A 12,079-nucleotide genomic window follows, 5' to 3' on the forward strand; every position below is an offset into this window, starting at 1 on the left:
ACTGCTCACTGCTCCAGTTTCAGCTGTCTTTGTGTGTGTGTGTGTGTGTGTGTGTGTGTGTGTGTGCGTGTGCCATGGATGTTTCCCTTCCTTTCTGCAAGTAGAACAGAGAGGCCCCTCACAGTATCTAGAGCACCATGCTGTCAGAAGTAGAAACCTGGATTTCTTATTTCATCTATTTTTGGTGCCCTAAACACATCACCCAAACCTGGAGATGTCACCTGCTTTGAGCTTCACTTTTGACTTCTTTGTGCAAGGTATTTAAGTCTATGCTTCCAGCTTTAACATTTCTCCCATTTTTGTTTGTTTTATATTTTTATTTTTAAATTTTTTAAAGATTTATCTATTTATTCATGAGAGACACTGACTGAGAGAGAGAGGCAGAGACACAGATAGAGGGAGAAGCAGGCTCCCCACAGGGAGCCTGATGGGGGACTCAATCCTGGACCCCGGGATCACAACATGAGCCAAAGGCTGGCACCCAACCACAGAGCCACCCAGGCGTCCCTATATTTTTATTTTTTTTAAAATAAGCTCTAGGCCCAATGTGGAGCTTGAACTCATGGCCTTGAGATCAAGAGTCACATACTTTACTGATTGAACCAGACAGATGCCCCTTTTACTTCCATGTTTTAAATCCCACATTCCCAACTGTTTATTGGACATGTCCATCTGGACATCTATCTGCTTTAGACTCAGTATATCCAAATCAAAATATGCCTTTCTTTTTTTTTTTAAAGATTTTATTTATTTATCTGAGAGAGAGAGAGAGAGAGCGCGCAACAGAGAGCACAAGTGGAAAGCAGGCTCCCCCTGAGCAGGGAGGCTAGTGTGGGGCTCAATCCCAGGACCCTAGGATCATGACCTGAGTCAAAGGCAGATGCCCAACTGACTGAACCACCCAGGCACCCCTAAAATATGTCTTTCTGTTCTGTCTCTACATGTCCAAAAGTATTTCCTTTCCATTGAGCAACTTCAAACATTTCAAGTTGGAAGACATTTTAAGAGTTCATGTTACAACTGGAGAAATTGAGGACGAAGGATACTAAACAAATTTTTGCTCATCACTTCCAATTAATTTTTCCAAATATCTCTTTCACTATATTCCTTCCTGTTAAAGAAACTTCCCTGACTCTTTAGGTCTTATAGTCAGAGCATTCTCCCTATTTTGACAGTCCCTTCCCTGATGCCAATGCAATAATCCTTCAGATAAAGTCTTTCCTTACAAACAAAAACAAAAGAAAACTTCAACATCTTCCTAGTATTCACAAGATTTTAGTTTGGCATTTAGTTTAACAACATCTGGTTTTATAGTCTACTATTCCCATATCTGAAGTCTCTGCTGCAGGCAAGTGAATCTATCCCTCCAAATCTTATTCTTCTTCATGTCACTTAGGCTAGAAGACTCCTGTCTTCATCCAATACTACTGAAATTCTAACTCTCTTTTAAAACACAATTTTTCTTTTGATTTCATGTTCTTTCAAAGTGTTCTCTGTTCTGTGTTCCTAATAATGCTTAACACAATGCCTAGCACTTAGAAGCTGTGAAGGTGGCTGAAAGAAGAAGTAAACTCAGAGGAGTTTCTTACCTTGGTGATGTCCGTGTGATCTTTGAGCCCGTTGGTCACACACCAATATCGCCACACATTCAGGGCATATCGCGTGGCTTTGGTAGTATTTGGGCTTACTGCACTGGTACACAGATCATTCAAGTCATCATTAATATTAAACACAGGAAATTTGTTGAGCTTAGTAGAATAGGCTAGAAACAAAAACAATAAAAGGCATTAAAATAATTTGCCATTCCCTTCTTTAGAGAATTGTATCTTGGGATCATGTTAAGTAACAGAAATCTCCTAAGATCTAACACTTTAAAAAATGAAATGTCTATCAAGTATACATATGTTAGAAGAAATAAAGTAGGGAAAATATTTCTAGCATGGAATCAATGCAGTAACCTTGCATTTGATTCCAGTATTTTTGCTATATATATCAACTGATGCACTAATGCAGGCATTCCAGTAACAGAAGGGGAAAAAAATGAATGCAGAAAAACAAAGAATGTTCTGTCCAAAAATTTTCACTGGAAATAAAAGGCATTCATATGAACAACAGCAACAATAAAAATAGAAGGAAATAGGGAAGATGAGTTACACATCCTTTCTCGTTGCCTCCAGTGTATGCAGAGCTGTCATTTCTCTGTAATGTAGTGCCTTATCTGCCATCCTGGACAGCCTTGTATTAAATGGTGCTGGCATATTTCTTTAATTCTTTTCACAAATGAACAAAGAGATATTTAAACCCCAAATCCCAGCCCATCAGCTCACTTAGAATCAGAATGGAAGGTAAAGTGAAAATAATTTTAGGGGAAAGAAGGAAGAACATGCCAGAGAGGCTCACATCATCTCATAGGAGAAGGAACAGATTTTAAATTGCAATTGCCAAACCAAGTCAGGTGAAAAGTGGTCTTCCCTCAAGGTGTCCACTTTAATTGTTGGATACAGAAGAGATAATCAAGTCCATAACTATTAGGCCTTTCTTTTTACTCTGTGATCTACTAAAATCAAGCTTAAACTGTTTAAATTGTTGTCTTTGGATAGGAAAAAGAAAACCAACAACAATAAGGTGGACCACTTTAAAATGAAAATAATGCCAACCTCTAGTTTACCAAATGGTCCTGATCCTCTCTGGAATGTTTCTATGTTCAAATAAGGCATTAAGAGGCTGAGAAATAGCAGAATGGAAAGTTGGTGCAATTACCAAGGTGATCTGCAAATTGGTTCCACTTTGCCTAACTCATCTCACCTCCCACTGACCCCACTGAGGAACTCCCAACCACTAGCTCCTGCTGTCCCCAGCATCCACTTTGCCCAGAACACCACATCAACCTTCCCCACCTGTTGCCTGAAAAATCTCCCCATGATCTTTGTACCAAATAGTGTCTTTTTTCCCATTTCCAATTCCAAACTCACTTTTATACAACCTTCCCCACGTGAAACAAGCTCCCTTATTCTCCACAGTATGTGTCTCATATTTGCTTTATTATTCCTTAAAGCTGTGATGTAACTGTGTCCAGAAAATCTCCAGTTGGTATGTATTGCTTCTTAAGACTGTGTCTTTACCCTTTAAGTTTGCTGTTGAACCATTAAGCACATAATCTGCTTTAATAAATGCTTATAGCAAAAAAGAAACAATGCTAGAAAGGCTATCCGACTGTGTCATGTGAGTCCATTCTTCTCATCACCCTCATAAAACTGAGATAACTCATACTGTTTCTGGGACTTCCTTGATATTAATGAAAGGATTCTAGTATAAAATTGATCACTAATTCAATTTAGTTAATTGAATGGTTACTATATGCCAAGAGTTGTCTGTAATTGCTAAGTAACTGTGTTGTTATACTTATTTTACAGATAAGGAAATTGAGCCTCATACATTTAGTAACTTCATACATCACTCATCCAATATTTACCAAGGTGCCCTCTGGGCTGTGTCCCAAGTCATGGAATTAGCAAGTGATAGAGCTAGGGTTTGGACTTGGGTCCCACTGACTCTATGCTCACAGCAAAGGAATCATGTACTACATGAATAAAGTTTCGGTATGGAATACAATTTAGATATTAGCCACTTATGAAAAGTATATCCTGGCCCCCAACATTTACTTGTATTAATCTCTGGTAAGGAGAACTAAGTCTGATTTATTTACATAACCGCTACGGTTTCACTGTGTTTGTTTTTAAACAATCACAACAAAAGACTTCTTGCAACACAGCCCAGTCTCCATCGTCTCAGTACAGCATAGGAGTAGAAAAAAGTCACACTGCAAAATAGGATATTTAAGTTTAATTATTACATGAAACAATTACATGGCCTTAAATAATTTCATTTTTATCCTAGGACAGAGACTGTACACCGAAAATGGAAAACAAAATCCTAGAACACAGAGAAACAGGTAAAGAATGCTTGTATGCTTTCATAATGGGAAAGAAATTGCATGGAAATGATTGACACATATAGTTCTTTCATAATTCTATTTAAATATTAAATTAAATATACATAATAAATTGCTTTTTAAAAATTCTCAGTAAAAGTTGTAGAGCTATGGTGCCAAGGAAATTTTTAGGAGACTCTACTGATGGAGAAACAAACAGAAGTGAGGACTTAGAAGTGAATATAGGAGAAAGAGGGGACTACTAAAGAAAGACGTGCATTTTTCTTCCATTAGAGGACAGGCAAACTGCAAGCTCAAAGTTCAGAAAAGCTGGCCATGGGAGCAGGAGTGACCATGGAGTCATGTACTCACTCTAAGGACGGCTAGATCTGAACAATTCCTCTGCCCTCAATGCATGGTTTGCACTTATATCATTTACAGCATAGGTGTTGGCGAGTACAGTGTGAAAAGTGAGGGAAATTACTATGAAAAGCTACCCTCGAGTCAGGGAGAGAAGGGGCATTGCCTCAGTAAACTCTAGCTAGCCCCACTGGACACAGGGAAGGGAAAACAAAAAACAGCTGCAAAAAGCAAAAAATGGCTGAATGCATGCCCTCTGTCAGACACTTCTCCTGTGTCTACATTTGAGGGGTTCCACCTTCCCAGATTGTTTCCAGCTTATATACCCTGAAAAGAAGCCTATTTGTGGATATTTCTATGTGCACTGATTACAGCTGGGTGAAGACCACTTGCAAAACCCTGCTAAACTATACCTGGAGCTCTGTCCAGATATATCAAACAAGAGTCTTTAATAATATCTAAGGAAATCCCTGTAAGTTAGAGTAATGACAAATCTAGTCTTTCATTTTAAAATGTGAGCACACAGGGGGTGCCTGGGTGGCTCAGTTGGTTAAGTGACAGACTCTTGGTTTCAGCTCAGGTTGTGAGATCAAGACCTGCGTCAGGTTCCACATTCAGCGGGGAATCTGCTGGAGATTCTCTCTCCCCTCTCCCTCTGCTCCTCCACCTGTTCTCCCTCTTTCTCTAATAAACAAATAAATCTTTTTTTTAAAGTGTGAGCACACAAACCAAGCATCATTTGGCACCTGGGGAAAACCAGTAGCATGGAAGTTACAAAGTTACACAAGCGGAGCAACTAACTTCACATTCTACTCTCCCATAGAATTAATTCAGAAAACCAAAGAAAAAGTCAAAGATCATGAATGTATAATTTCATAGACTTGAGAGCATAATGCATCCTTAAAACAAGAAAAGCTTTCATTGGAAAAGGAAAATTCAGGAAAACAAGAAAGACCCTGGAAATTTAAAATGAGTTTAAAAATGTATTTAAAAAATACTTAATAGAAAAACTGGGTATTAGAATGAAAATGGCTAAAAGACAAATTAGTGATATGGAAGGAATTTTCTCAGAAGGGCAAGCAAAGTCATAACAGTTTTTAAATTACAAGGGTGAAGTTAAGAGGCAGAGAAGACTGAGGAAGGAGATTCAAAATCTAGCTTGTAAGGATTCAAAAGAAAAAATTATGAGAGGATAGAATAAATAGTGAAAGAAATAATATGAGAAAAGTTTCATTAATCAAAGAGATTTTAATCTTTAGGGTGTAAGGCTCATGAACTGTCAATTATACATACTGAAAAAGACATATTTTCTTATAAAAGATATATATAAACATATGTTGGTGAAATTTCCAAGGTCTATGAACAAAAAGAAAATTCAATAATCTTTATCTGGTAAGAGGGAAAAAGTCTTTAATATAGTAACAAGAATAAGATTTCTCATCTGTGACACCACATGTTAAAAAATGACTCTGTCTTCTCAGAGTTGTAAGGGAAAAAGCCTATAAAATGACGAATTCTATTACCTACTTAAGGTATCATTCAAGTGCTAGGGCAAAATAAAGACATTTTCAATCACGAAAGACACAGCATCCAAAAACAAGTTAATAAAAGAAATGAAAACTTAAAAACTTAAAAATGATGGCAGGAGGACTTAGGACTATAAGGAAGGGGCTGGTATTGTACTGTCTTTCCTGCTGGAAATAAAGCTAGATTAAATGCATGGGGAAACAAAAGTAAGTGGACTCAAGGAGCAAAACTCCTGGAGAGAAGGGAAACACATAGAAGTGAGTCCTGCATTGATCACTGTGTTCCTCTTCAATCATTTGAAGAGTTGCAGTGCAGATCACAGAGCCCAAACAGAAACAAGCAGCCTGAAGTCTACAGCAATCTCAGTGAAACAAGTATACAAATATTCATGTACAGGACTAATAAGCAGCCAGTACTTGACAGTCAGAGGTCCTGGAGGAAGGGCACTATGGAAAAGTGAGTCGACATTCTGCGTGCAATTTTCCTTCCCGGAATTGCTGATTCCTAAGTTAAATATGAAGAGGCAAGACCCAGAGAAACCAAGTAGAAAGGAGATATCACTAAGAGAAAACTTCATGGCACTGAGGAATCAAGAATAGTAATCCAGGGCCTTCTAAGGAGAAGAAGAACAACCCTGGCTTTCATTTGAGACCCAGGAAGGGCTTAACTATAAGAATAAGAGAAACTGGAAATATAGATGGTCCCTGACTCATGATTTCTCAGCCATATAATGATGCAAAAGTGATAGGCATTCAGTAGAAATCATAATTCAAAATTTGAATTTTAATCTTTTCCTGGGCTAAGTGATATGTGGTAGGATGCTCTCCTGTGATGCTGGGCAATGGTGGCCAGCTGCAATTCCCAGTCAGACTCATGATCATAAGGATAAACAACTGATAGACTCACAACCATTCTCTGTTCACATGACTATTCTGCTTTGCATTTTCAGCACCATATTCAAGAAACTATGTGAGATATTCAACACTTTATTATAAAATAGGCTTTGTGTTAGATGATTTTGCCCAACTGTAGGCTAATGTCAGTATTCTGAGCACATGTAAGATAGGCCTAGCCCGAGATGTTCAGCAGGTTAGGCATATTAAATGCATTTACTACCTGAAACATTTTAACTTATGATGGGATTATCAAGATATAACCCCACTGTAAGTCAAGGAAGATCTGCAGAACAGTCTCACTTGGATGAAGGTGATCTGCTTACCCTATTTGCTAGCTTGCAGAAATTTAAATCCTCTCTGGAGGAAGGATAACATCTTCAACAAGTTTTCATACACAGTGGCCAGCAATCAATAACAAGTTAACAGACATACTATAAGACCAAATGAATGAAAAACAACAGAAAAATCAGATAAAATAATTATCTGCATTATTGCAGTTGTCAGACATGGATTTTAAAATAATTTTAATATGTTCAAGGAAATAAGGAAAAGATGGAGAATTTTACTAGAGCATTAGAATCTATTAACAAAATGGCAATTATAGAATTCTCTTCATTCTCTTCTTCCCTTCCTCTGCTTTTCCTCTTTTCTTCCAAAACTATTCAGTTTCAAAGTTGTTGGTAGGGTGGAGCAAAGTAGACATCTGTTTTCCTGGAGTATGTGTGTGTTGAAGGGGCTGTGGGGGCTTAGAGTGAGGCATGAAGCCTGCCCAGTGAGGGGAATAGGAATCTGACTGGGGCAAGAAATATGTTTCAGCAGGAGGCAACAAAGGCTGAACTTGGAGAAAACAAAACATCCCATGCAGGGGTAGCCAGGTATGTGGGGTGACTGCCTGAGCAGTCCAAGCAGGACACTCACACAGAAGTGGGAGACATGGGAAGAAGCCCTATGTGAAAAGTCAGAGTCCTACCGGAGTCTTACTGGAGTGAGTTGGGCTTCGCTGCACGGGAGTGGCTGGGGGCCAGTATTACAGCTCAAGAAGTGTGAGGAGGGCTTCCATGGAGGAGGGCTTCCCAGCATGGGATGTCAGAGCTTGAGCAGAGTGAGAAAAGTATCTGTGGTTGGGAGGATGGCCCAGTGCAAGGTGTTATAATTTGAGTAGATAAAAGACAAGGAGAAAATCTTAAAATAAACTGTAGGAAAAATACAAATTACCTTCAATGAAGCAACAACAAATTGATTTTTCAGCTGATATGATGGAAGCCAGAAGACAGATGATTATCTTTAACGTGCTGAAAGAAAATTGCTACGAGTGTGGAATTCATATGAAGCAAAGCATCCTTCAAAAATAAAGGTGAAGTACAGGGGAAGTCATACAAAATAATGAACGTATTTGTTATCAGCAGTCAAGTATTAAGTGATAATAAAAGGAGTTTTTCAAGTAAAGGAAATGATCCAGGATGGAAGCACATTGACAGAGCAAACAAATAAAGAATACTGGAAAGACTGAATATGTAGGTGAATCTAAATGAACACAGCTGTTTAAAACAATACTAATGGTGTCTGGTGGGGTTTTAAATGCATGTAGAATTAATATTCATTACAATAGCACAAAAGAAGGTAACTGGAGCTAGTGTTGAAAAGGTCTTTGCATTATCCAGAAAATGATGAAAACACTAATTTAAAGTAGACTTTAACAGTGCAAGGATGCATATTTTAATCTCCATGGTAACTACCACAAGAATATTGAAAGAATGTATAAGTTGATAGAGAAGGAAAATGGAATAAGACTTGCTTATCAAAAATAAGGCACAAAGAATAGATGGGACAAAGCAAAAATATGTAGGATTATAGGTTTAAACTTAAATGTACCAATTATTCCAGGATCAATATTCAATTAAAAGATACGTGATGTCAGGGCACCTGGATAGCTCAGTTGGTTGTGTCTGTCTGACTCCTGTTTTCGGCTCAGATCATGATCTCAGGGTCATGAGACTGAGCCCCATGTCAGGCTCCACACTCATCAGAGAGTCTGCTTGAGATTCTCTCTCTCCCTCTTCCTCTACCCCTTCCCCTGCTAGTGATCTCTCTCTCTCTCTTTCAAATAAATAAATCTTTAAAAATAAAAAAAGGTAAGTGATGCTAGTCTGGATAAAAAAACAAAACTCAGCTAAGTGCTCTTTATACATAGTAATAAATAGGGTAAAGTTGAAAGCAAAAGGGTGATAAAAAAAGGTACATTATGTAAACAAGAAAGAAAAGAACACTGGCATAGTAGCTATTTATCAGATAAAACAGACTTTAAGGAAGGATGTATTACTATAAATAAAGAGAAATGTTTTAAAATTCAACAGAAAGAACAATCATAAATTTCTATCTAAGTCTCAAAATATAAAAAGAAGTTGCAAGAATTTTAAAAACAGGCAAATCTACCACTAAGATTTTAATATATCATTTTCTTTATAACCAACAGAACAAGCACATACAGAAAATCGTATGTAGAAGACTGAAACGTGCAAACATCAAACTGTACTTAACTGATACACAAAGAACGGCACGTCTAACTACCGCACAAGACACATTCTTTTCAAAGATACATGGCTCTTTTACCAAAATAGAAATGCTAGGACATAAAAGCAAACTTCAACATTTCAAAGGATTAAATCATTCAGAGCATCAGCAGAATTAAAAATTATAAATCAATTACAAGAAGGTCACTTTTGGCCATTAAGCAATAATATGCTTCTAAATAAACCCCTGATGAAGGGGGGGAAAAACCAATGGGAATTAGAATATATTTCAAACTGAATGATAATAACAATATACATGTCAAAGTTGTGGGATACACATATTGCAGTATCTATAGAGAAAATTATAGCGTTGAACGCAGAGATCAGGAAAGAAAGGCTGAATGTCAACTGTACCAGGAAATGAGAAAAAGAACAACATATATACTTTAAAAAGTAGAAAGAAGGAAACAATATGTAAAACAGAAATCAATGAAATAGTAAATTTACAACTAAAAAAAGTAATGCCAAAAAGATGAATTTGAAAAGACTAACAGAATTAATAAACTGGTAAGAAAAACGAGAGAAGGTAGAAATTGCAGTATCGAGAATGAAACCAGGGTTATCACTACATACCCTACAGATATTAAAAATACAGAAAAAAGATATTATGAACAACTTGATGCCAATACACTTGAAAATTTGGATAAAATGGACAAACATATAAAAAAAGCCACAACTTCGGGGAATCACTGGGTGGCTCAGCGGTTTGGCACCTGCCTTTGGCCCAGGGCATGATCCTGGAGTCCCGAGATCGAGTCCCAGGTCAGGCTCCTTACATGGGGCCTGTCCTCTGCCTGTGTCTCTGCCTCTCTCTCTCTCTCACTCTCTTTTTCTGTGTCTCTCATGAATAAATGAATAAAATCTTAAAAAAATCTCCACAACTTAACTAAAACTGAACAAGTATAAAATTTAAATAGTCCTACACCCATTAAAGAAATCAAACCTACAATTTAAAATGTCACAAAACAGGGACGCTTGGGTGGCTCAGCGGTTGAGCGTCTGCCTTTGACTAGGGTCATAATCCCAGGGTCTTGGGATCGAGTCCTGCTCGATCTGCCTATGTCTATGTCTCTCTCTCTGTGTCTCTCATGAATAAATCAATAAAATCTTAAATAAATAAATAAGCAAACAAGCAAACAAATAAATAAAATATCACAAAATACCCTTCAGGTTCAGATGGATTTCACTAGCAGATTCTTTTAACATTTAAGGAACAAATAATGCCAAACCTAAAAACTCTGCTAATAAATAGAAAAAGAGAATAATACCCATTTTCCTTTTTAGGGTAGCATAACTTTTCTATTAAAAAATGACAAGAATAATACAATAAAAAATTACAAGCCAACACAACTCATAAACAGATGCAAAAATCCCTAACACAACATGAGCAAAATGAATGCCTGCCTCACACCACAAACAACTAAAAGACCCCAATTTCAAATGGATCATAACCTAAATGTAAATGGTAAAACAATAAAGCTTCTAGAGGAAAATATAGATCATCTTTATGACCTTGGGGTAGCTGCACATTTTTAATAGAAAATCATTATTATTACCTCAAAAGTAAAAGATGTGATAAAAATGAATTTCTTTAAGATTAAAAAGGCATTTATTAAAATGCACCATTTATAGGGTGCAAAGGCAAGCCACATAGTGAGAGAAGATATCTGAAATGTATACACCTAATAAAACAATTAGAAGGCAGCTAGTTCAATTAGAAATGGGCAAACTTGAATGGGCACTGTATAACATAATACATACTCTTAGTATTTTAGGAAATAAAAATTAAAATATATCCGCCAAAATGTCTAAAATAAAAAACAAAATCTACAAATATCAAGCATTGGTGAGGATGCAAAGCCACAGAACGCTCCTACTCAGCCAGTAGGAATGTCAGTTTGCACACTCACTTTGGAAACTAATTGGTATTATCTACCAAAGTTGAACATACAAATATTCTACTATCCAGCAATCTTACACCAGGGTATATATACCCAACAGAAACATGTACATATTTACTGAAAGGCATGTGACATGAATATTCACAAAAGTATAATTAATAACAGAAAGCCCCAAACTGGAAATATCCATATGTCCATAAACAATAGAATGCATATGAAATTGCAAAATGTTTATACAATATATTATTACACAATAATGACAAAAGATGGATTACTAGAATCAACTAACATGAAAAATATGGATGGACCCCACAAACACAATGTTAAACAGAAGAGGCCAGACACAATAGAGTGTGTTGAAATGGTCCACTTATGTAATTAAAAAACAGATAAAATGACTGGTGAAAAAACAAAGTGGTTGCCTGAAGGAGGTAACTAAGGGAGGGCACAGGAAGGAAATTTCTGGAGTTTGGGTAATATTCTATGCATGTATCTCTAGGTAGTGTTTTCAGCAATATGCTTTCTTCATAAAAATTAACCAAACTGTACATTATTTGTGCCCTTTTATATCTGTAAAATTCAGTAACAAAACTTTCAAAAAATTCTTTTTTTAAATTATAAGATTATTTATCTATTTATTTATTTAGAGAGCATGAGCAAAGGAAGGGGGAGAGGGAGAGAGAGAGAGAGAATCTTAAGCAGACTCCAGCTGAGTGCAGAGCCTGATGGAGGGCTTGATCTCATGACCCTGAGATCATGACCTGAGCTGCAACCAAGAATCAGATATTTAATCGACTGAGCCACCAGGCGCTCCTCAAAAAATTCTTAAAATTAAAAATGTATATATAAAACCTAATATATAAAGAGCTATACCAGATACCTGGATGAGAAGGC

The 12,079-nt window shown here is 36.9% G+C and overlaps 1 protein-coding gene across 2 annotated transcripts in view; it reads right to left on the reverse strand.

Annotated features, from left to right (window-relative positions):
• Nucleotides 1-12,079, reverse strand: part of KIAA1958 (KIAA1958 ortholog) — a 153,685-nt gene that overhangs the window by 16,307 nt on the left and 125,299 nt on the right. Inside the window, exon 3 of one of the 2 annotated variants that reach the window (XM_055302206.1) lies at nt 1,590-1,762. In XM_055302206.1, coding sequence (XP_055158181.1) covers nt 1,590-1,762 — 173 coding nt within the window. Of the gene's footprint in view, nt 1-1,589; nt 1,763-12,079 lie in introns of those variants that run through there. The other variant, XM_055302204.1, reaches the window with a different exon arrangement.

Source organism: Nyctereutes procyonoides, unplaced genomic scaffold (genome assembly GCF_905146905.1).
Source record: "Nyctereutes procyonoides isolate TBG_1078 unplaced genomic scaffold, NYPRO_anot_genome, whole genome shotgun sequence".
Taxonomy (NCBI): Eukaryota; Metazoa; Chordata; class Mammalia; order Carnivora; family Canidae; genus Nyctereutes; species Nyctereutes procyonoides.